We start from the raw sequence: 25,765 nt of genomic DNA, 5'->3' as shown, positions 1-25,765 counted from the left end.
GCCTCACCCCAGAGCTGTGGTTGGCAGGTCAGTGTGGGGGTCTCAGGCTTTTGCCTCGGCTCTCCGGAAATCCCCCAGGTGGGCTGGGCCCGATGCCCCATCACTCCCTGCCTCCTGCTCACGTGTGCTCTAGCCCACCACAATGGCACCCCAGGGCTGGGGTTTGCAGCAGCCGTGGCTCCTTTGCAGGCTGAATGGGAACAGGGGTCCCTGGTGCTGCTGCCCAGGGATGGAGCCAGGGTCTGCAAGGAGCAGGTTTATCCATCCGTCTCCATCCTGCCTTCCCGAGGGAGCCCGTTACCCACCTGGCTTCTGCCAAACACACCACTTTGGTGGTGCAGGCCCTGCAGTGCCACTCTCTAGCATCTTGGCTCATGCCCATCACCATGGCATCTAGGCTCAGGCAACTCACCATATTTAGCTGCTGCTTTAGCTGCTGCTACCTGAGCTCCAACTCCTGGAGACACAAACAAGGAGACGTTCAGGGATCTGGACTTCATCACATGCCAGCAGAACAGCTGCCCCCAGACCCTCTCGGCCACCCCCATACTGAGCTAGAGAGAAACTCTTGGGTCCCCCTGTGATGCGAGGGGAACTTGTCCTTGGTGTCTGTGCAGGCGCCGGCCCTGCAGCAACCTGGCCTCTCCCCGATGAAGAGGCTCAGAGTCAACCACTGCCTGGACGCCTGGCCCCAGGATGGTTCTTCTCCACACCGAGAGGAACTCCACCGCCATGCACCTCCCCTGCCCCTGGAGCCAGCCCCATGCACCCTCCCCCCAGTCAGCCCTTCTTCCCTGCCCCAACAACTCCCCCTCCCCTAGAGTTAGCCCCCCACTTCCCCAGAGCCAGCCCCTCTCCCACTGTCCCTGGAGCCAGCCTCATGCCCCTTCCCCTCCTCCCCCATGCCCGTCCCCACAGAGCGGCCGCAGCCTGAGCAGGCTGGCTGGGCAGTGGCAGGGCCCGGCTCAAGGCCCCATTCCTGTGCCAAGGAGTGCGGGAGGCTCTAGGCAGCTGCCCCCTTGGCTCCCTGGGAAGAGGCCAACCAGCGCACCTGTCCCTGTGGGGTATCCTGCCTTTCCGGCAGCACCGGCACCTAGCCCGCCTGGTCCGTACCCTGCAACCACAAAAAGCAGAGGACTCTGTTAGTCCCTCCCATCAACGCAAGCAGCTGTGAGAGGAGCGGGGCAGCCCAGAGGGCAGGGCCTGCCGCAGCCTGGGGATGTGGCATAGTCCTGCAAGGTGGGAGCCAGATTTCCATCTCGGAGTGAGGCTGGCTGCGGCGTGAGGCATGTCCTCAGGAAGGGCCAGCGCTCAGCTCTCCGAGCCGCCGGAGGGAGCGAGGCTGGGGCCTCAGCACATCTGGCTTACAGCCCTGCACTGCCGGGACGCCAGGAATCCAGGGAGACAGCTCCAGTTCGGGCCAGCCTCCAACTGGGAGATGTTCACAGTTGTCAGCATTCTTCCTCCCCGGCTAGTCGGCCCAGGGAGGCCGCTGCTCCGCGGGGGGAGCAGGAGGGTGCGTGGGCCTCCAGGCCGGGAGACTTGCACTCAGGTCTCAGGTAACAAAGTACAGCAATAAACAAACCCTGCCCTCCTCGTGGAGCCCTTGGGCTGGCTCATTGCCAGCCCACAGCAGGGCAGAGAAAGGGCAGCTCTGAGCCATCTTCACCCTCCCCAGTGCTGCCCTGGTCCCAGCTGCCCACAGCCCCAGGGGTCACTCGGACAGCCAGGAGGATGGGAAGCGGGTGCCCGAGGGTTAAAAGCTGCCTTGTGCTGGGAGAGCAGTGCTCAGCACCCCCGTCTCCAGGCTAGGAGCTTGTCAGCATGACCGTGAGCAGCCCCAGTGCTCTCTGCTCGGCGTGTCTGGCGCTGTGCGTCCTGAGACCCTCCCAAGGTGGGAGGCCAGCTCGTGTGAGCAGGCAGCTGGCACTCGAAAGGCAGAGCTTTCCCTGAGCTGGGGGAAGAGCAGGGCTCACACGGGATGTCTGAGCAGCCCCCGAACCGCCTGCAGCCCTGTGCAAACCTCTCTATGAGCTCGCCAGGCCTCTCTCGACACCAGCTGCTCAGGGATTTGGTGCCAGCTCACAGTCTGGCTGGCTACAGGTCTCAGCTCCTAGGAGATTCCTCCCATCAACCATCCCGGATGGGTGTTGGCACGGACCCCTCTGAGGTTTGGAATGGCTATGGAGTCATCCAACGCTATGGACTCATCCCTCCTCCCTGCTGGGAAGCCGCGTTTAGAGTTAGAAGGGGGAAGTCACTGAACCCTTGTGACCAGATGGCCCTGACCTCATCCCAGGAGGGCTGAGAATGAAAGAGCTCTCACCGTAAGGCAGCTTTCCAGTGCTGTAGGGCAGCCCATAGCCACCTAGCAAGAGAAAACACATGGAGACGGGAGTGAGTGCAGCAGCCTGTGCGTGTGAGCTCCATCCCACCTGCCCTGCAGGCCCTGGGGCATTGGGCCCCTGCTGCAGCCAGGCAAGACCGGCACACCAGCCACGCCATTCCAAGCCCTGCTCTTCCACTTCAGAAGTGCCCCATTTGCCAGCACTCTGCGGAACATGAGCTGTCCAAGCTTAACTCCAAGGGAGACTGTTTCAGAGCCACCCCTTCCTGTGGCAAGCCCATGCAGACTCCACTTCCTGCCAGCCACTGGGCCAGGGTAGTGCCAGGCAGTGAGACCCCCGGCCCCGCATTCCTGGTAGTGGCAGCAGAACCCTCCCAGCTGGTGAGGTGGCCATTTCTCTGATGCTCTGAGGAGCTTCTGCCCCAGGCCAAGGGCCACACTGCCCACAGCCCACCTCCAAGCAGAGCATGTTTCCGAGCATGTCCCCCAATGCAGGCTCAGCAAGGGACCCCTGGAGGCCCTGCAGTGAGAACTGCTCCCACCCGGCCTCGTGCTGGCCACAGCCAAATGAAAGGCTTTGGGAGCTCCTGCTGAGGTCAGCAAGGGGGCTGGGGCAGCGTGCGGAGAGGAACGTTGCCATTGGGGAGCAGGGGGAATATCCTAGAGAAGGGCTGGAAGCCCCATTGGGTGGGACATCTGAACCAAGGCTGGACAAACCACACATCAATACGGAACCCCAGCAGCCTGGCTGCAGGGAGCGGGGCAGCCTGCTCCATCTCCAGAGTGAGCCAGACAGGGCCTGGGGAGCCCAGTATCTGGGGCGGGCACCAGCCCCTCAGGCTCTGGCAGGAGCAGATCGAGAAGGAGGAAGATTTAGACACAAAGGCTGAAGAGAGGCTGCTGATTTCAGGCACCTCCATTTTTGGTGCCCAGCCTGAGACAACTTGAGTTGAGCCCACGTTCGAAACTGTGGGCCTGATTGTCCCCACAGCACTCCTGGGGGGGCTTCTCCCCTGGCACCAGAGCCGTCTCCAGCCAGAGGAGGCCAGGGATCAAAGTGAGTCAGAGCTTTATTGCTCATGTCTCTGCGGGTGGAGAGTGCTCTCGTCCCTCCTGCAAGCCAACATGTGGAGACCAGATTTCCCTGCGCCCATTCCAGGCGTTCCCACATCAACACAGCCCTGACAGAAAGCAGAGCTCTCTGGCCAGATGCTGCTGTGAGCTCTGTGCTGAGGAGGCTCCATTTCACAGGATTTTAGCAACCCACCAGTCCCTAGGGACAGCTGTCTCCACACGCCCCATGGTACCTTCGGAGCCTAGACATGCTTGTGGGCTCTTACTGGGCTGCGAAGCCATGTTAGTGCCCTGATCTCTGCCTCCTTGCGTGCTGCACAGACAGGGAAATTAAGGCACAGCACAGCCTGCTGAGAGACCACAGATTTAGCCTGGACTATAACCCAGCTCTCCCAAGCTCAGGCCTGCACGTGTCGGCCACGAGAGCTTTCTGATAGTTGGCTTGGCAGTGGTGACAGTGAGACTTTGTTTCCTCAGCAATCTAAACAGAAGCAAAAGGCATTGATGGCTGCATTACTAGTCGGCTGTGTGCTGGGAACTGACCCAGCCGGGAGGTATAAACAGCCTGGCCTCGCTGGGAGCATGCCCACCGGGTTGTGGGATTCCAGTCCATTATCCCCACGGACTGCAAGTGGGGACACTGGCTGAGTCCTGGGCTAGCCAAACTCAGCCAGCGGCCCAAGGAGCAGGAGTCTATGAGCCTCAGACCACATGGCCTTGGCCAGTGCCCAGTGTGCACCAGATCAGAGCTGCTGCTCACAGAGAACATGTATGTAACTCGAAATGCAACTCCGGGCCGGCCACCACTGACCGCAGCTTGCGAAGGAACAGGCTTTTCTCAACCATGCAGGGCAAAAGTCATCTCTGTGTGCCAGGCTGCAGGGCGCCTTCTCCTTGCAAAATGGCCGCCGTCCACTGACTCCAGTGAGGCCAGGGGTTCACCCGCAGGTTCAGAGATGTGAAGGCTAGAGGGAGCACTGTGATCATCTAGGCCAGTGGCTTTCAAACTTTTTTTCTGGCGACCCAGCTGAAGAAAATTGTTGATGCCTGTGACCCAACGGAGCTGGGGATGAGGGGTTCAGGGTGTAGGAGGGGGCTCAGGGCTGGGGCAGGGGATTGGGGTGCAGGGGGTGAGGGTTCTGGGATTAGGGTGTGGGCTGGGGATGAGGAGTTTGGGGTGCAGGAGGGGGCTCTCGGTTTCTGGGATCTCAGGGCTGGGGCAGGGGATTGGGGTGCAGGGGGTGAGGGCTCTGGGGTTAGGGGGTGGGCTGGGGATGAGGGGTTTGGGGTGCAGGAGGGGGCTCTGGTTTCTGGGATCTCAGGGCTGGGGCAGGGGATTAGGGCGCAGGATTGGGGCGTGGGCTTACCTCAGGTGGCTCCCGGTCAGTGGTGCAGCCGGGGTGCAGAGGCAGGCTTCCTGCATGTCCTGGCGCCGCGGAACGCGCTGTGCCCTGGAAGTGGCCAGCAGCAGGTCTGGACCTAGGCAGAAGTGCGCAAGCAGCTCTGCTTGGCTCTTACTTGCAGGCACCGCCCCCCAGCTCCTACTGGCCGGGAACTGGCCAATGGGAATGCGGAGCAGGTGCTCGAGTCGGGGGCAGCGCGTGGAGCCCGTGGCCCCTCTGCCTAGGAGCCAGAGCTGCTGCTGGCCACTTCCAGGGCGCAGCACGATGTCAGAACAGGTCGGGACCAGCCTACCTCAGCCGGGCAGCACCGCCAACGGGACTTTTAACAACCCAGTCAGCAGTGCTGACCAGAGCCGCCACAACCCAGTGCCTGACATTCCCCAACCCAGTTCTGGGTCGCGACCTGCAGTTTGAAAACCACTGATCTAGTCTGACCCCTGCATAGCACAGGACAGAGACCCGCCTTGAATTAATTCCTGCTTGAACTAGAGCAGAGCTTTCAGAAAACCAGCCAGTCTTGATTTAAAACTGGCCAGTGATGGAGAATCCACCACAACCCCTGGTAAGTTGTTCCAATGGGTAATTCCCCTCAGTGTTAACATTTTACACCGTATCTCCAGACTGAATTTGTCTCGTTTCAACTTCCAACCATTAGATCATGTTAGACCTCTCTCTGCTATCAGTAAGGGCTTGATCCTGTGAGCAGCTAAACTCTCCAACTCCCATTGTCTTTCTTGGTCCTTAGGGAACAGTCCTATAAATGGTGTAGAGATGAAGCCTAGAGAGTTCTACAGAACCTTAATGGGGTGCTTCACACCTATGGAATGTAATAGGGAAGTGCTATTACTCCTCTGTATGGTGTGTCTTAAACAGCCTACAGAATCCCTGAGCAGGGACAGAATTCCCTCCTCGACTGGGTGAGGCGGAGCAAAGCATTGCAGCTGGGTGGAATTTTTTTGTCTGAAAATGTTTCTCACCAAAAATGGGATGAAGTTGAAAATGGTGTAAAATGTTATTTTCAGGGATAGTTTTTTATTTTTCAGTGGAAAACTTAGAAACAATATGAAATGATTTTTTTTTGTTTAATTTCTGTTTTCCAAAACCAAATACCCTGGGGATAATTTTTCCTAAGTTTCTCCCCGCTCCCCCGTATTCTTTTCTCTTTTTTCATTTTTCTTTTCTCACTGTGTAATGTATCGAAATGTTGAGAAAATTACAGTGAAAAAAGGTGGGAGAGGGAAGAGAAAGAAGAAAGTAGAAAAAACGTTTTATTGCACTCAGTGGCAAAAACAAAAATTCAAAATGTCAAAGAAATATGTTGTGTACAAAATTTTAATTTTTTTCCCCAGTTTGAAACCCCATAAACAGGGAACAACTTCACAATTCAAAAATTTGCAAGAAATTGTTGATTGCTGTCTCTTGAAATAACCCACCGACAGGGCAAACAGATCTGTTACGGCCTGGGGTGTCCTACATCCCGCCGCTCAGGTAGCTGCCACCATCACCAAGCTTTGCACTTGGAAATTTTACCTCAGCTCCCTTATTCCAAGGGCCCTGTCCTCTGGTATGTACAGTAGGTGGTCTTCGAAGGCCACTGCGGGAAAACCCAGTCACCACAGTTCCACTGCAGACTTCTCAAACTCTGACTGTGATCATTACAAGTCAGCCCAGGAGTGAGCTAATTTAGGGCTAGTCTACACTTACCAGCCGGGTCGACGCAGTGAGTTCGACTTCTCGGAGTTCGAACTATCGCGTCTAATCTGGACGCGATAGTTCGAACTCCGGAAGTGCCGCGGTCGACTCCGGTACTCCACCACTGCAAACGGCGGTGGCGGAGTCAACCTTGGAGCCGCGGACTTCGATTCCGCGGTGTCTGGACGGGTGAGTAGTTCGAACTAGGGTACTTCGAATTCAGCTACGCTATTCACGTAGCTGAATTTGCGTACCCTAGTTCGACCCCCCTTCTTAGTGTGGACCAGCCCTTAGAGTCCCTTCCTGTCACCTTCAGCCAGGTCGCAGGACAACCTGCCTCCAGCGGGGAAGCTCAACTCTCTCTCCCAAAGCTCCTCGCCTGGCGTTCCAACCAATACTCTCTGGTGGCTCCTCTTCAATTCTGCCTAGTCAGAAAACCCACAGAGAGGGAGAGTGCTGCTATTCCCCCAAGAGACACAGGGTGATCGCTGCCTTGTCCACCAGCCTACAGAAAGGGCGATAGCTCCTTAGTCAAATAACTCACAGAAAGGGTGAGCTCAGCCTACTCTAAGATTAAATGGCTGTTTGCTTCCTATTCTGGTCACCAATAAAAAGGCAATGTCTGCCTAGTGCAATAACTCACAGAAAGAGTGATCACTGACTATGAAAATAATCCACACAAAGAGCTAGCACTGCCTAGTCAAATAACCACCATAGAAAGGATGACCACGGCCTAATCTAATAATCTCAAAGGGCCATTGCTTCCAATTCTAATCAATAGAAAGGTAATGTCTTCCTAGAATGGCAACAAATGCCTGTTTAAATTTCCCATAGGAAGGGTAAACAATGCCTAGTCAAATAACCAATAGAAAGGAGGATTTCTAGCTATGTAAATAACCCTCAGAAAGGGCTATGGCTGCCTTGTCAAACAACCCCTGGAAAGGGCTATCCCTGCCTACTCCAATGGCACATGGAAGGGGCAATCCCTTCCTCTTCTAATAAATGAGAGCAAAGGGAATTGCTGCCTATTCAAATAACCAGTATGAAGGGTGACTGCTGATTATGGAAATACCCCACAGGAAGGATGCTTAAGGCCTAATCACTTACATGACAGAAAGGGTGATCCCAGCTGATTCAAACAGCTGAGAGAAAGGGTGATCACGGCCTGGTCAAATAACCGAGAGTAAGGGCAAAGGCTTCCTTGTCAAATAGCCCATAGAAAGAGCAATCACTGCCTGTTGAAATAGCACATAGAAAGGGTGAGCCCTTCCTATCAAATTAACAGAGCTATCCTATCTCCTAGAGCTGGAAGGGCCCTTGAAAGGCCATCAAGTCCAGCACCCCGCCTTCACAGCAGGACCAAGTGCTGATTTTGCCCTAGATCCCTAAGTAGCCCCCTCAAGGATTGAGCTCACAACCCTGAGTTTAGCAGGCCAGTGCTCAAACCACTGCGCTAAGCAAGAAAAAAGACAGCCGCTGCCTAGAGAAATAAGCCACATAAAGGGAGCTCACTGCTTGGGAGAGATTGATGCTTAGTCTAATAACCCATATACATGGGGAAAGCTGCCTAGTCAAACAACCCACAGAGAGGGCCATCTAGGTGATCTTGGCCTAGTCAAATAACCCATAGACAGGGTGAAATCTGCTTAGTCAAATTACCCACAGAAAGGGCAAACTCTGCCTGGTCAAATAACCCATAGAAATGACAATCACAGCTTAGCCAATGCCCAGTACAAAGGGTGCTCATTGCTTGGTTTAATAACCCATAGAAAGGACAATCACAGCTTAGCCAATGCCCGATAGAAAGGGTGATCATTGCTTGGTTTAATAACCCATAGAAAGGGCAATCACAGCTTAGCCAATGCCCAGTACAAAGGGTGCTCATTGCTTGGTTTAATAACCCATAGAAAGGGCAAGCGCCGCCTAGTCAAATAAGCACAGGAGGGGCACTCCCTACCTGGTCAAGTAACGTATAGGGTACGTCTACACAGCCACTGGGAGCAAGGCTCCTGGCTTAGGCAGCCAGACTCATGCTAGCAGGGCTCGAGCTAGCCCATTAAAACTAGCAGTGTGGACGCTGCAGCTCTGGTGAAGACTCAGGCTAGCCACCCAAGCTTAAGCCTAGGGGGCTGAGTAGGCGTGAGCTCAGGTGGCTAACCTGAGTCTCTGCCTGAGCTGCAACGTCCACACAACTGTTTTCAGTGCCCAGCTTGAGCCCCGCTAGCACATGTCTCTCTGCCTGGGATGGGAGGCTTGCTTCCAGCTGCACTGTAGACACACCCTAGAAAAGACAGTCATTTCCTGTTCAAACAGCCAATGGAAAGGGCGGACGCTGCCTAGGCTGGAAATGGGGATATTCAAATAGCCGATATATGTGGCTGCAGCAGGGTGATTTCTGCCTCTTCGGGTAAGCCATAGAAAAGGCGATAGCTGTCTAGTCAATTAACCCAGAGAAAGAGCTGGTAAGGCGGAGGCCAATAACCCACTGAAAGAGCAATCTCTACTGAATCAAACAGCTGATAGTAAGGCCAAACAATGCCTAGTCAAAACACCAATCAAGTCATTGCTGCCCATTCAAATAACCATACAAAGGGCGATCGCTGCCCAGTCAAATAACTCACAGAAAGGGCCAGAGCATCATATTCAAATAACCCACAGAAAGAGAGCTAGCATCAGGGTCGGCTTTAGGCTGATTCCCCCGATTCCCCGGAATCGGGCCCCGCGCCTTAGGCATCTTTTTAATTTAAAAAATTTTTTTTACTCACCCAGCAGGGTGTATGTGTCCGCTCTGGATCTTCGGCAGCATTTCAGCGGCGGGGGGTCCTTCGGTGCCACAGAAGACCCGGAGCAGACCCCCCACCGCCGAAGTGCCGCCAAAGCCCCTGACTGCCACCAGGTATTCGAATCGGGCCCCACTGTTCAGAAAGCCGGCCCCGGATAGCATCCAAGTCAAATGACCAATGGGCTATTGACACCTAATCAAATATCCTATAGAAAGGCTGAGTGTATCATATTCAAATATCCTATAGAAAGGGTGATTGCTGATTATTGAAATAACTCACCGAAAGGACGATCAAAGTGTGGTCAATTAAACAGCAGAAAGGGTGATCCCTTTCAAATAACTGATAGAAACCGTGCTCACTGCCTATTCAAATAACCATAGGAAGAGCAATCACTATCTAGTCAAATACCTCACATAAAGGGCTTTCGTCACTTAGTCAAATAATGATGGGAATAATTTATAAAAAGGCAATCACATAATATTCAAATAGCTTTAACAGGACAATTGCTGACTAGTCAAATAACTTAGAGAGGGTGATCGCTATAGAAATGGAAACTGATGCCTAGTCAACTAAACCATTGAAAGGGCAGACTCTGCTTATTCAGATTACTGATGGCAATGGCAATCGAGGCCTAAGCTAATAACAAACAGAAAGAGCTATCGACACCTGGTCAAATAACCCACAGAAAGGGTGAAAGCTGCCCATTCAAACAAGTTGTAGGGAGGTCAACGGCTGCCTAGTCAAACAGCTAATACACAGAGCGATTGCTACTTACACATAGAAAGGGTGATCACTGCTTAGGGCACCGCGTACACTACAGCGCTTACAGCTGCACCAATCCAGCTGTAGTACTGCTAGTGCCGAGGGGAGAGAGCTCCCCCATCGACTTAATTAATCCACCTCCAATGAGCAGCGGTAGCTATACTGGCATGAGAAACTCTCCTGCCGACATAGCCTTGTCCACGCTAGCACTTAGGTCGGAGTAACTTACATTGCTCGGGAGGCTGGCTAATTCACACCTGTGAGCAACACAAGTTGTACCGACCGAAGCTGTGGCGTGTACGTAGCCTTAGCCAAAGAACTGATGGAAAGGGTGATTTCTGCCTACTCAAATAACCATAAAAAGGGTGATCCCGGCCTACTCAAATGACACACGGAAAGGGCAAACACATCTCATTCCAAGAAGCAGCAAAGAATCCTGTGGCACCTTATAGACTAACAGAAGTTTTGCAGCATGAGCTTTCGTGGGTGAATACCCACTTCTTCGGATGCAAGCATCTCATTCCATTATCGCTGCCTATGGAAATAACCCATAAAAAGGGTGATGATGAGGACAACCTATTGAAATAACCAATACAAAGAGCGATTGCTGTTCTTCAAAAGGCCGTTGCTACCTAGTCGTTGGCTGATCGCTGCCAACTCAAATAGTGGACAGGAAGGGCAATCAGTGCGTAGTCAAATAAACAATAGAAAAGACAATGGTTTCTGATTCAAATAACCAAAAGAAGGGAAATTACTTCCTCTTCAAATAACCATAGAAAGGGGGACTGACACTTAGTCAAATAAGTGACAGAAATGTCAATCAACATCAACTGAAATAACTGTTAAAAAGGTGACTTCATTCTATTTTAAAATAACCCATAGAAAGGGCAATAGGTGCCTATTCTATTAACCACAGAACAGGTGAGGCATCCTAGTCAAATAACCAACAGAAAGAGCACCTGAGGCCTCATCAAATACCCATAAAAAGGGGGATTGAGGCCTAGACAAATACCCATAGAAAGGAGGATTGAGGCCTCATCAAATACCCATAGAAAAGCGGATTGAGGCCTAGATAAATAACCATAGAAATGGGGATTGAGGCCTAGACAAAGAACCCATAGAAAGGGGGATCATATCTTATTCAAATAAGCCTATGGGAAAGGCAATTGATACCTAGTCAAGGTAGAACCCTTGCTGCCTATTCCAATAATCATAGACGAGGTGAGTGCTACTGTCACACAGCTATACCCCAAGGAGGAATCCCTTCAGTGTGCCAGAATTCAAAGGGGTCCCACTCCTCCTTCAGGGTAGACCATGTGGCCTCAACACCTTTGAGACTGAGCCTCTGGGCTCTAGCACTCCTGTTTCACACCATAGCTCTAAGATAGACTCTAGTTCTGAGACTTTCTGTCCTCTTCAGGGATCAATGAACCTCAGCACGTATTTGCAGTGACACCAGGCAGCCTTTTCAAAACAAAGACGTGTTTATTAGTCAACTGGCATGCGACCTTGGGAAGTCCTTAGGATACAATAAAGAAGCAAAGGTTAAGGCATAGTCCATACTGGCTAAAGCAGAGGTGGGGAACCTTTTTTCTATCAGGGGTCATTGACCCACAGAAAAAATCAGTCGTGGGCTACACACAGCCCCATGGGGGCAGGGAGGGGGAGGCTCAGGGTTTCCCCTAGGCTCCTGGGTGGGGCCAGAAACAAGGGGTTCAGGATGTGGGAGGGGGCTCCGAGCTGGGGCAGGGGATTGGGGTGTGGAAGGGGGTGAGGGCTCTGGCTGGGGATGAAGGTTTGGGATGCAGGAGGGGGCTCCGGGCTGCGGCCAAGGGGTTTGGAAGAGGTTCAGGGTGGAGGCTCCAGGAGGAAGTTTGGGTGTGGGAGGGTGCTCAGGACTGGGGCAGGGGGTTGGGGTGTGGGATCTGAGAGGGAATTAGGGTGTGGGAGGGAGTTCCAATCTGGGGCAGGGGGTTCGGGGTGTGGACTCCGGCCAGATGGCGCTTACCTCTGTTGGTTCTCAGTTGGCAGCGCAGCAGGGCTAAGTCAGGCTCCCTGCCTTCCCTGGCTCCTTGTTGCTCCCAGAAATGGCTGCCATGTCCAGCCCCCAGGCAGAGGGGCCAGGGGGCTCTGCACAGTGCACACTGCCCATGCTCACAGGTGCTGCGCCCACAGCTCCTATTAGCCGTGGTTCCCAGCCAATGGGAGCTGTGGAGCCGGCATTGGGGGCAGGGACAGCGCACAGAGTTTCCCTGATCGCCCCTGCTCCTTGGGGCCACAGGGTCATGTCGGCGCTTCTGGGAGCTGGAGCCGACCTTATCTTCTCCCCACAGCGGGGCAAGCCAGCGCTCGTGGCTCCAGCCCCGCGGGGGGTGCCAAGGCTCCGGGCTTATGGCTCCGGTGCGGAGACTTGCTGCGGGCCATATAAAATGAAGCAGTGGGCTGGACCCAGCCCATGAGTTGTAGGTTCCCCACCCCTGGGCTAAAGCCAGGGGTCCCTTGACCAACCTGCTCTAGGAACCATCTTGGTTTCTTTTCAGCCAGTTTCTGCCCCTTGTCTGTCAGTCCCAGGTCAGACCTATATCTAGAGCCCTGCTTGGATACAAAATTTGTATTCACATCAGATCTGTGATCCACAAAAATCGTCCGCGGATTTGCAGGGCTTTACCTGTGTTTCTCAAAAGGCCAGTTCTTATCCTAGCCTCTGGTCACCTCTTGGTCCATTGTCCTCCTGCAGGACACTTACTGAGTTCACATGTTCTGCCTGCTGGAGTTTCCCCATTGTTATGCATCAATTGTTCGGTCCTTGGGGTTCCCATTGTCTTTCTGGATCCTCTATCGATAGGGGTCAGTTTCAGCCACAACAACACATTCATATCACCCCAGGCAGTTACGTGACCCAAACACCTCATGGACCCTGCTTTGCCCTGGGAGCAGCATTTGAACCCTTCTGCAGTTGCAATCCCTAGTCGAGTAAGTCCTGTCATGCATCTCATTCACCAGAAAACTCCCATTGCTCACAGCTACCTAGTCAAATGACCCATAAAACAGGTTCAAATAACTGCCTGTTCAAACAGCCACAGAAAGAGTGCTTGCTGCCAACTCAAATACTGACAGAAAGAGTGACTGGGGCCTATTCAATTAACCCACCAAAATTGCTGCCTATGGAAACACCCTCTAGAAAGTGTCATCGCTATCTGGCCTAATAACCCATAGCAAGAGCAATTGCTGTTTATTCAAACAACCCACAGAAGGTGTGATCGAGGCCTATTCAATTCGACTGGAGTTTTTGTACCAGGGAGTTTCACAAGAGTAATAGCTAGAGTCAAACCTTCATTTCCAGGCCCGGAGCTTGCAGGTGGAGACTCAGAATCCTTGTTCTCAGGGCAGTGGCCCTTTATAAGTGGGACAGTCTATATTCCGGCCTATGTTAGATGGAGGTCCAACTAGATGATCCCAATGGTCAAGCTATGAAGTCTACGAATAATCACCAGGACACAAGATGATGCCTCCCACCACAAGGAAGCTGACAACTTCGAAAATATCAGCTGGTGTTAAATGTGCTTGATGGGGCAGCTAGCCCACCCAGCCCCACTCCTACCACCCACAAAGAGACACATTTTGTGAAAAATGTCTTACTGTATCAAGCCTGGGGACTTTTGCCCCTCGACCCCTATTTAGGCACCCAGAAAAGTTTCCTGATTCAGTCTGGCCAACTGCAAGAAACAACAAGTCTTTCTCCTCCCTTGGTTTTCACTCAACTGCTAGAACAGGGCCTCATCCTCCCTGACTGAACTAACCTCGTTATCTCTAGCTTGCTTCTTGCTTGCATATATAAACCTGCCCCTGGAAATTTCCACTACTTGCATCCGAAGAAGTGGGTATTCACCCACGAAAGCTCATGCTGCAAAACGTCTGTTAGTCTATAAGGTGCCACAGGATTCTTTGCTGCTTCTACAGAACCAGACTAACACGGCTACCCCTCTGATACTTGACACCATGCAAGGCACTGCATTTAGCCGTATGGAGTGGAAATCCATCAACCTCATGAAGAAACTTGCACAAATACAGACGGATATCATCTTCCTTTCCAAATGTAAACGGATGGACATCATACCTAATGGACTAAAGGTAAAAAATCCACTGCTATCTACATACTACACAGACCACAGTGAGAGATTATGCCATACTCTATCAAAGAAACTGAGGAACCACCTGATCAGCATCCTATACAGCAAACAGGAAAACATCAAAAAAGAGCTCTCCAACCTGGAGACTCTCAACAATAACCAAACTTCCATACAAACGGACTTCACTAAAATAAGACAGGAGATCTACATTACTCACTTCACCTCTCTACAAAGGAAAAAGGACTGTAAGCTGTCTAAACTCCTACCTGCTACATGGGGCCACAACCGTGGTACCCCTAACCCACCCAGCAATATCGTCAATCTATCCAGCCACACACTCAGCCCAGAAGAAACGTCTGTCCTATCTCGGGGACTCTCTTTCTGCCCTGCCACCCCCACCAACATGATACAGTTCTGCGGCGATCTGGAAGCCTACTTTCGCCGTCTCCGACTCAAAGAATACTTTCAGGACAACACTGAACAGCGCACTGATACACAGTTACCCTCCCACCAACAGCACAAAAAGAAGAACTCCACATGGACTCCTCCTGAGGGTCGAAATGACAGTCTGGACCTATACATTGAATGCTTCCGCCGACGTGTACAGGCAGAAATTGTGGAAAAACAACATCGCTTGCCTCATAACCTAAGTCGTGCAGAACGCAATGCCATCCACAGCCTCAGAAACCATCCTGACATTATAATCAAAGAGGCTGATAAAGGAGGTGCTGTTGTCATCATGAACAGGTCTGACTACCAAAAGGAGGCCACCAGACAACTCTCCAACACCAAATTCTACAGGCCACTTCCCTCAGATCCCACTGAGGAATACACTAAGAAACTGCACCATCTACTCAGGACACTCCCTACACTAACACCGGAACAAATCAACATACCCTTAGAGCCCCGACCAGGGCTATTCTATCTACTGCCCAAAATCCACAAACCTGGAAATCCTGGACGCCCCATCATCTCGGGCATTGGAACTCTCACTGAAGGACTGTCTGGATATGTGGACTCTCTACTCAGACCCTATGCCACCAGCACTCCCAGCTATCTCCGTGACACCACTGATTTCCTGAGGAAACTACAATGCATTGGTGACCTTCCAGAAAACACCATCCTGGCCACCATGGATGTAGAGGCTCTCTACACAAACATCCCACACGCTGATGGAATATAAGCTGTCAGGAATAGTATCCCTGATGATGCCACAGCACAACTGGTTGCTGAGCTCTGTGCCTTTATCCTCACACACAACTATTTCAAATTTGATGACAATATATATCTCCAGATCAGTGGCACCGCTATGGGCACCCGCATGGCCCCACAATATGCCAATATTTTTATGGCTGATCTGGAACAACGCTTCCTCAGCTCCAGTCCACTCATGCCCCTTCTCTACCTACGCTACACTGATGACATCTTCATCATCTGGACCCATGGGAAGGAGACTCTGGAAAAATTCCACCACGATTTCAACAGCTTCCACCCCACCATCAACCTCAGCCTGGACCAATGTACACGGGAGGTCCACTTCCTAGACACTACGGTGCAAATAATTGATGGTCACATTACCACCACCCTATACCGAAAATCTACCGACCGCTATGCCTACCTTCATGCCTCCAGCTTCCATCCCGGACACACCACAAGATCCATTGTCTACAGCCAAGCACTGAGGTACAACCGCATCTGCTCTAACCCCACAGACAGAGACCAACATCTACAAAATCTCCACCAAGCATTCTCAAAACTACAGTACCCGCACGAGGAAATAAGGAAACAGATCAACAGAGCCAGACGTGTACCCAGAAGCCTCCTACTGCAAGACAAACCCAAGAAAGAAACCAACAGGACTCCACTGGCCATCACATACAGTCCCCAGCTAAAACCCCTCCAGCGCATCATCAGGGATCTACAACCCATCCTGGACAATGATCCCACACTTTCACAGGCCTTGGGTGGCAGGCCAGTCCTCGCCCACAGACAACCTGCCAACCTGAAGCATATTCTCACCAGTAACTGCACACCGCACCATAGTAACTCTAACTCAGGAACTAATCCATGCAACAAACCTCGATGCCAACTCTGCCCACATATCTACACCAGCGACACCATCACAGGACCTAACCAGATCAGCCACACCATCACCGGTTCATTCACTTGCACGTCCACCAATGTAATATATGCCATCATATGCCAGCAATGCCCCTCTGCTATGTACATCGGCCAAACTGGACAGTCTCTAAGGAAAAGGATAAATGGACACAAATCAGATATTAGGAATGGCAATATACAAAAACCTGTAGGAGAACACTTCAACCTCCCTGGCCACACAATAGCAGATCTTAAGGTGGCCATCCTGCAGCAAAAAAACTTCAGGACCAGACTTCAAAGAGAAACTGCTGAGCTCCAGTTCATCTGCAAATTTGACACCATCAGCTCAGGACTAAACAAAGACTGTGAATGGCTTGCCAACTACAGAACCAGTTTGTCCTCCCTTGGTTTTCACTCAACTGCTAGAACAGGGCCTCATCCTCCCTGATTGAACTAACCTCGTTATCTCTAGCTTGCTTCTTGCTTGCATATATAAACCTGCCCCTGGAAATTTCCACTACTTGCATCCGAAGAAGTGGGTATTCACCCACGAAAGCTCATGCTGCAAAACGTCTGTTAGTCTATAAGGTGCCACAGGATTCTTTGCTGCTTCCCAAGTCAGGCCCAAACCCCATAAAATCAGGAGACTGGCTTAAAAATAAGCCATGCGGAGGGTTCACAGGCAAGGGGAAGCTTGCGAAGCTGAGCTCAGAGCCTGTGAGATCATGGGAGACTTTAAACAACACTCAGTAGGGTGAGACTCATGCTAAAATGGCAGGAGTTTATAGTGCAGGAGTAGCACTCACCAAACTAGACTGCCTGGGAGAAAAAGCCCTTCTCCCTGCCCAGCCCCAGGTGCCTGGGTGTGGGGAGCGACCCCAGCACTCTGACATGGGCTGCTGCATTTCTGTGGAGGGCTGAGCAGAGAAGCAGAGGGACAGCGCTTGGTGGGGAGCCCTGCAGCATGGGGGAGGGGTGAGGGAGTGCTGCCTGGAGCAGGGAGATGCTGAGAGCATGGCTCCCTGGTGGGGCTATCTCCTGAGATTTATTCATGGTGACTCCCCAGTAAGTGGGTCAGCTGGCGGCAGGGCCGCGTCTGGGCTCTGGGCCACTGGTGGGGCTGTGCTGCAGAAGAAGCCAGGTGCTGCCTCAGCCATACATTGATGGCTTGCTCGTTAGCACCAGGCACCCCATCAAAGACAGTCTGGGGCAGCGGCTAGGCGGCGGAAGCCGTGCTGTGGGGGAGACGCCAGACAGCTCTGGGAGAGATCTCACTGAGCGGTTCTTTGGCTTCCCAGGAATCAGCAGCCTGGGCTGCTCAGGAAGAGAAGGGCCCTAACGAGTGTAACTCTGCCTCTGCGGGAGGAAGTCGGCCTGGTTCAAGTATTTCTGCCTCTCACTGCGATGGGCCCCAGTGGGGGAATCTGGCTGGTCTGGCGCGGAGTTTCACACTGCACTGCCCTGTCTGTCTGGGACCCTGCCCAGCACCAGGGGCTCTCGAGGCCAGGGTCACCTCTCTCCAGGGAGGCTGCTACCAAAGAAGCAGTTTGTAACCATGGAAACCAGTTATCCTCAGAGATAGGGCTTAAGAACTACCCCTTGCTAACAGCCCTGTGGGAGCAGCTTCCCTGGCCTGGCTTTGACCCCCTTCCTCCCGTCCCCCTCGGCGGCGTCTGCTGCAGAGTCCTGGATCAGCATGTTGCACAATAAACCTTGGCAACAGCACGTTTCCCCAGCCTGCCAGTAGAGACACTGCAGCGCTCCCAGGGCCTACGGGTTCAGGCTGCTGGGGCTGGGACCCACGCTACCTGCAGCAGCTCCCAGCCCTCGCCTGCGTCTCTCTGGACAGCCCAGCCAAGGCACACACCCGACATGTCCCCGGCCCTGCGCTCGCATTCTCCCGCTCATCTCCTGGGGAGTAGGGGTCTCACCTCCATATTACCCTCTCCTACACTACTGTTCCCCTCCACTCCCGGCAGACGCAAGGAGCCAGCCCTGCTCCCCACAGGCAGACAGAGCGGGGCACGGACTGGTGTCCTCACACATGGGAGGCATGGGTGGCAAGTTTGTAGAAATTTTGGTGGTGCCCAGAACCCGCCCCCACAACTCTGCCCCCCCAAACTCTGCCCCCACCTGCCTAAGGCTCTGGGCGGGGTTTCGGGGGGAGGTATGGGGTGCAGGTCCTGGGCTGGGGATTAGGGTGCAGGAGGCGTGCAGGCTTTGGGATGGAGTTTGGGTGCAGGCTCTGGGCTGGGGGTGGGGATGTAGGAAGGGGTGAGGGGTGCAGGCTCTGGGAGGGAGTTTGGGTGCTGGGTGCAGGCTCCGGGCTGGGGCAGGGCATGGGTGTGCAGGAGGGGGTGAGGGGTGCAGGCTTTGGGACGGAGTTTGGGTGCAGGCACTGGGCTGGGGGTGGGGGCGTAGGAAGGGGGAGGTGGTGCATGCTCTGGGAGGGAGTTTGGGGATAGGAAGGAGTGCAGGGTGAGGGCTGTGGGGCTGAGGATGAGGGGTTCATGCTGTGGGGGGGGGCTCAGGGCTGGGGCAGAGGATCAGGGTGCAGGGGGATGAGGGTTGGGGCTGGGGCTGGGGGATGAGGGGTTCATGATGCAGGAGGGGGCTCAGGGCTAGGGCAGAGGTTTGGGGTGTGGGGTGAGGGCTGTGGGGCTCATGATGTGGGGGGGCTCAGGGCTGGGGCTGAGGATTAGGGTGTGGGGGGATGAGGGCTCCGGCTGGGGCTGAGGATTAGGGTGCGGAGGGGATGAGGGCTCCGGCTGGGGCTGAGGTTTAGGGTGCGGGGGGGATGAGGGCTCCGTCTGGGGATGAGGATTAGGGTGCGGGCAGATGAGGGCTCTGGCTGGGGCTGAGGATTAGGGTGCAGGGAGGATGAGGGCTCCGGCTGGGGATGAGGATTAGGGTGCGGGGGGATGAGGGCTCTGGCTGGGGATGAGGATTAGGGTGCGGGGGGGATGAGGGCTCTGGCTGTGGATGAGGATTAGGGTGCGGGGGGATGAGGGCTCTGGCTGGGGATGAGGATTAGGGTGCGGGGGGGATGAGGGCTCTGGCTGAGGATGAGGATTAGGGTGCGGGGGGGATGAGGGCTCTGGCTGGGGATGAGGATTAGGTTGCGGGGAGTATTATGGCTCTGGCTGGGGATGAGGATTAGGGTGCGGGGGGGATGAGGGCTCTGGCTGAGGATGAGGATTAGGGTGCGGGGGGGATGAGGGTTCCGGCTGGGGATGGGGATTAGGGTGCGGGGGGGATGAGGGCTCTGGCTGAGGATGAGGATTAGGGTGCGGGGGGATGAGGGCTCTGGCTGGGGATGAGGATTAGGGTGCGGGGGGGATGAGGGCTCCGTCTGGGGATGAGGATTAGGGTGCGGGGGGGATGAGGGCTCTGGCTGGGGATGAGGATTAGGGTGCGGGGGGGATGAGGGCTCCGTCTGGGGATGAGGATTAGGGTGCGGGGGGATGAGGGCTCTGTCTGGGGATGAGGATTAGGGTGCGGGGAGATGAGGGCTCTGGCTGGGGATGAGGGTTTGGGGCGTTGGGGAGGCTCAGGGCGAGCGCGGAAGGGCAGGGTAAGGGCAGCCTGCCTTGCCATTAGTGGCGGGCAGGCACTAGGACCCTGCGGCAGCAGACAGCTGTTCTGCCCGGAGCCTCCAGCAGCACAGAGCAGGCAGGGGAGAGGCGCGTGCTGCTTTTTTGTCAGGCAGGGACGCGGCGCGGTGGGGGGGGACATGCAGGAAGAGGGGTGGCAGGCGGGGGCTGGGACCTGCTCCAGGCAGGGACGCGGCGGGGCCGGGGGTGGGGTGAGAGACCCGCGAGGGCCGGGGCCTGATCCAGGCAGGGCCGGGGGAGAGACCCAGCTCCAAATATTGCTGGAGCAGGGCACCCGGCCCTGAATATTCCTGGAGCCCGGGCACCGCACACATATATAACCTGCCGCCCACGATGGGAGGCTAAAGCTAGGTCCCTGGCCAGGTGATGCCTGAGCCCAGCAGCTCTCACGGACTTCCAGGCAGGCCACTTTCTAGGTGCTACTATGGACTGGGGGCTAATGTTGGAACTGTCACCCGCGGATCTGCCAGCAGCAGCCCTGGAGTAAAAGTTGCACCAAATATGAACATGATTGTACAGCGCCGAGCGCAGTGTGGCCCTGGGCTAAGCGCTGCAGTAATACAAATAATAGAGAAGGCTATAGGACCCAAAGGAATGGAAGAGCTGGTAACATGTATTGCCAGCCTCTCTGTGCCTCCCCCTTCCCCTGCCCCCTCCCTGCTCTGGCAGAGAGTTCAGTGCTGTCCATTCCTTCCTGGGCTTGCCCTGGGCACAGGTCTTTCCTGCTTCCACATGCCGGCGCTCAGGGTCAGGGCGGGGTGGCTGCCCCGGGGACGGCAGGAAGGGCTGGGGCTCAGGTTCAGGTCTAAGTGCCGCGGGAAAGACGGGGCTCAGCTAGCGGAAATCCCCCAGCTGAGCAGCAGCAACTCCAGCTCTCCCCAAAGGCAAAGCTAGGGAAGGCTTGCCCACTCCTGCCCAGCCCGGCTACTTACCTGGGAGCTTGGGGGCTTTGATGGGATATCCCAGAGGGACGCCGGGCTGCTGGCCCCCGAAGCCTCCAAATCCTGAAAGACAACAGCAGATACTCTCAGGCGAATGCCCAGTGCTCCGTGAGCCCGCCACCAGCTGAAGGGCACCAGGGCAGTGTCTGTGGGGTGTCCAGAATCCCAGAGCAAGAACAGAGCAGAGCAGGAAGCAACATGAGGGCAGAGCTGGGGGCTCTGAGACCCTGACTGCAGCATGGGCAGGCCCTGAGGCTGTACAGACATCACTTGGGTATATGGATCATGCAAATGAAAGCTGCAGCAGGCTGGGAAACCAAGCAACTCACCGGGAATTCCTGCAAGGGCTCCTGCTGCACCTGTTAAAGAGAAAAACCGGTACATGAGTCTCACAGCCAGCTAATATGGGACTGAGCTAGTCCATACAGGCCTGAACTGGCCCATGTGGGTCCATGCAGGTCCATACAGGCCTGAGCGGGTCTATATGGGCCTGAGACAATCAATGTAGGCCTCCACCTCACCCAAGTCCTCCCTACACCCTGTGACAACTCCAGGAAAATGTGACCTCTCCCACCCCGTGCACTCTTGGCATGATGAAGAATTCAGCCTCCTATAATCTTTGCCCAGCCCTGGCCGCCCACCCCAGCCCACACAGGAGCCATGGCAGCCCCCACCCCACTGGTACCTGATACTCCCTGGGAAGGGCAGCATACCTGGGGCTTTTGCCTTGACTCCAGTCCCAGTGGGCACACCAGGCAGGACGCCTATGCCAGGGTAACGGACCCCTACAACACAGTGCAGAGGGAGCCAACTGAATGCAGGGCAGGGACATCCCCAGTGACAGCCCCACCAGCCCCCCTGCATCGCATTGTGGGGCCGACTGCAGGATGCACCCACCCCTGTCCCAACGCAGGCTGTGGGACTGCGAGCCAGGCACCTGTCTGTGCCCCGATCCCTGCTCTGTCCCAACTCCCACTGAGTGGCTGCTCTGTTCCCTGGGTCAGATCCTGTCACTTCCTATCTCCTGCAGTCTTGCTCCCCTTCCCCATTCCCATCCTTCTGTCTCCTCCTGATCCACGTGACCCTCAGTGCCCAAAGGGGTCACTGTCTGTAGCTACAGTTGTTTCGGGGGCTGGCAAACTTACTACACAGAACACACTGTTGTCATAATATTTATCCAAAAAGGATCTTGCAAGATATCATATGGACCGGTGACACTGGTCATTGATGTTGCATGATGCCCTTATGTTTAGTGCATAAGATTATGGAGCTGTGCTGGAAATACGGTTCTATACTCTGTTTAGACCAAGCAATCCAAGCAGAGTGGGTAACGTCTGTCCTAGCCAAAGGAATGCTGGTTTGCCTGTCTGCCTGTGTCTCCAGTGTCACTGAGCAAGGCCATGCCAGAGACAATGGAGATACACTTGCATCTGAGTAACAGGACAAGCCCATTGAGAGAGAATCACAGAATCATAGAATATCAGGGTTGGAAGGGACCTCAGGAGGTATCTAGTCCAACCCCCTGCTCAATGCAGGACCAATCCCCAACTAAATCATCCCAGCCAGGGCTTTGTCAAGCCTGACCTTAAAACCTCTAAGGAAGGAGATTCCACCACCTCCCTAGGTAACCCATTCCAATGTTTCACCATCCTCCTAGTGAAAAAGTTTTTCCTATATCCAACCTAAACCTCTCCCACTGCAACTTGAGACCATTACTCCTTGTTCTGTCATCTGAGAACTGAGAACAGTCTAGATCCATCCTCTTTGGAACCCCCTTTCAGGTAGTTGAAAGCAGCTATCAAATCCCCCCTCATTCTTCTCTTCTGCAGACTAAACAATCCCAGTTCCCTCAGCCTCTTCACATAAGTCATGTGCTCCAGCCCCCTAATCATTTTTGTTGCCCTCCGCTGGACTCTTTCCACATCCTTCTGTAGTGTGGGGCCCAAAACTGGACACAGTACTCCAGATGAGGCCTCACCAATGTTGAATAGAGGGGAATGATCACGTCCCTCGATCTGCTGGCAATGCCACTACTTATACAGCCCAAAATGTCATTAGTCTTCTTGGCAATAAGGGCACACTGTCGACTCATATCCAGCTTCTCGTCCACTGTAACCTCTAGGTCCTTTTCTGCAGAACTGCTGCCTAGCCACTTGGTCCCTAGTCTGTAGCAGTGGATGGGATTCTTCCTTCCTAAGTGCAGGATTCTGCACTTGTCCTTGTTGAACCTCATCATATTTCTTTGGCCCAATCCTCTAATTTGTCTAAGTCCCTCTGTATCCTATCCCTACCCTCCAGTGTATCTAACACTCTTCCCAGTTAAGTGTCATCTGCAAACTTGCTGAGGGTGCAATCCACGCCAACCTCCAGATCATTAATGAGAGGGATGAGAGGACAGCAGGGCACCAGCTTCCTGGAGCACAAGCACAAGGGAAGGAAGCTACATCTGGGGCAGGGGTAAGCAAACTACGGCCCGCGGGCCAGATCCACCCTGCGGGATTGCCCCCCGTGGTGCTGCGGGCCCCGTGCCGCTTTCAGCAATGGCCGGCCCAATGTCCCTGCAGCCCCCGGGCCTTTGCCTCCAGGTACCTCCCCCGAAGCTCCCATTGGCTGGGAATGGGGAACCATAGCAGCAGCCAATGGGAGCTTCAGGGGAGGTACCTGGAGGCAAGGCAAGGGCAGAGGGATAGCTCAGTGGTTTGAGCATTGGCCCCCCCTAAACCCAGGGTTGTGAGTTCAATCCTTGAGGAGGCCACTTAGGGATCTGGGGCGAAAATTGGTCCTGCTAGTGAAGGCAGGGGGGCTGGACTCAATGACCTTTCAAGGTCCCTTCCAGTTCTAGGAGATTGGTATATCTCCAATTATTATTACCAGAGCATGGGGAGCCCTCCACCCCTCCTCCTCCAAGGGCCACAGCATTTCCGGGAGCAGGACAGGGCAGGCAGGCAGGGAGCCTGCCCTGGCCCTGGTGCATGCCACTGGCACCTGGGAGCCCGAACCCCTTCTGCACCCTACCTCGCACCCCAACTCCCTGCCCTGAGCCCCCTCGTACATCCTGCACTCCAACCCCCTGCCCTGAGCCCCCTGCTGCACTCGGCACCCCTCCTGCACCCCCACCCCTTCCCTGAGCCCCCTCATACACCCTGCACCCCTCCTCTGCCTCAATCCCTTGCCCTGAGCCCCTTCCTGCACTGCCTCCCTGCCCCAGCCCTGCATACAATTTCCCCACCCAGATGTGGCCCTCAGCCCAAAAATTTGCCCATCCCTGATCTGAGGAAACACTTCCCAAGAACACATTGCTGAGGTTTGCTGGATTATAAAAGGGAAGAAAGGGGACTTGGTTACTCATCACTTAGGGGACAAAGTTCTGTGCATGGTGGGTCCTCCTGCCTGAGGGGCTGGAGATGCTGGTAGCTGGAAGTAAGTGAGAAAGCTGCTCAGGCAAAGACTGTAGCTTGCCGGAGTGAAGATTTGCTCACTAGAAAGCAAATTATTCTTGTTTTGTTTGTAACCAGACCTGTCCCTTTTTCTCTTGCTCAGTATCATTTAAACACCTGTTCCTTATTAGTAGGGATAGCTCAGTGGTTTGAGCATGGGCCTACTCAGCCCTGGGCTGTGAGCTCAATCCTTGAGGGGGCCACTTGGGGATCTAGGGCAAAATCAGTACTGCTAGTGAAGGCAGGGGGCTGGACTCGGTGACCTGGCAGGGTCCCTTCTAGCTCTAGGAGATAGGTGTATCTCCGTTTATTTAGATAGGTATAACCCATCTCAGTGCTGGGTGCTGAAGGCAGGTGGAGAATCTCAGCTCAGCCTCTTTGGAGGCAGCTGCCTTGGTAATTTCTGTGCATGGCCAGTGATGGGGCTGGACTCTGCAGAGATGTCTCTGGGGATCTTGGGCCCTGGGGTTCCCTCAATGTCACCTGGAAGGCTCGTTTAAGGCTGGCAGTCTAGAGGAGTTTGCTGGGGAGGTGGGCGGACTGGCGTGGAAGGGAGCTGACACAGTCTAAGCTCCAGCAGGACTCTCCTCCTCTAAGGCAGAGGGGTAACACAGAGGCTTGTAGTTCTGAGTGCACTAAGGAAAGTGTCACACCCTTCCCCTCCCCTGCCCTCTCATTTCCTCATCTCTCTCCCTGCCCCAGTGCTCCTGGGATGGATGGACCAATTCCTACCATCCCAGGAGCACAGGGGCAGGAAGAGAGATGTGTCCCCTCTGCACGCCAGGGCTGCGCTCAGTGTCTGGGATGCATGATATGCCCCTATCCACAGGGACTTGCCTTCTTACAAGCCACACCAAGCTGGGCCATTCTAAAGCAGAGAGCGTATCTAGGTGCCTGGGCCACATCTACAACCAGTGGACAGGGAGGGGCTTGGGAGATGGGGCCTGGGTTCAAAGGCTCTTGTTCTGATCCAGTCCAGGTGAGGGAGACTGGCTGGCTTAGGGGGTGGAGAATGGGACTCTGGGCCTTTTAGGGGGCACCAGCTCTGATCTGGCCCCTGCGGGGCTGAGGGGGGCCAGTGGCTGGCTCCAGGGAATCGGGGATGGGAAGTGCGAATCTAACCCCCGGTGGCAGTAACCAGAGACTGTTCAGGGTCTCCCGTGGCCCTGGGGAGGGGAGGGAGTCGGACTCCTGGTGCTAGGCACTGAACAGCCCAAGCAGCCATGCCCTGAGGTGGTCGTGGGGGCAGCTTGCAGCCGATGTCGCTCTCATGGGCAGCATTGGCACACAGGTCTCCCGGCAGGTGGGCAGGCCCAGGGGCTCCTCCCCTGTGAATGTGGAATAGGAGCCCAGCACCTGCTCCCACACCTGCAGGCTTGTGCAGGGCATGGGGGTGCTGCATTTTCTCACACACACTCCCTCCCCATTAGAGCTGTGATTCCCAGGGCCTGGAGCCCTGTCCCCAGGAATTCCACCCCGCTC

At 54.6% G+C, this 25,765-nt stretch overlaps 1 protein-coding gene across 5 annotated transcripts in view; it reads right to left on the bottom strand.

Annotated features, from left to right (window-relative positions):
* The window catches only part of ELN (elastin), a 97,745-nt gene that overhangs the window by 43,094 nt on the left and 28,886 nt on the right, over positions 1-25,765 (bottom strand). For 4 of the 5 annotated variants that reach the window (XM_044993643.1, XM_044993647.1, XM_044993644.1 and 1 more), the window contains 6 exons: positions 21,560-21,631; positions 21,176-21,205; positions 20,838-20,909; positions 2,327-2,368; positions 1,052-1,114; positions 413-457 (listed from right to left, as the gene is read on the bottom strand). In XM_044993643.1, the coding sequence (XP_044849578.1) occupies positions 413-457; positions 1,052-1,114; positions 2,327-2,368; positions 20,838-20,909; positions 21,176-21,205; positions 21,560-21,631 (324 nt within the window). The remainder of the gene's footprint in view (positions 1-412; positions 458-1,051; positions 1,115-2,326; positions 2,369-20,837; positions 20,910-21,175; positions 21,206-21,559; positions 21,632-25,765) is intronic. The other variant, XM_044993645.1, reaches the window with a different exon arrangement.

This window comes from Mauremys mutica, chromosome 19, assembly GCF_020497125.1.
Source record: "Mauremys mutica isolate MM-2020 ecotype Southern chromosome 19, ASM2049712v1, whole genome shotgun sequence".
In the NCBI taxonomy this organism is placed as follows: Eukaryota; Metazoa; Chordata; order Testudines; family Geoemydidae; genus Mauremys; species Mauremys mutica.
The sequence above is the reverse complement of the archived record's forward strand: the minus strand, read 5'-3'. Positions and strand labels throughout refer to the sequence as shown.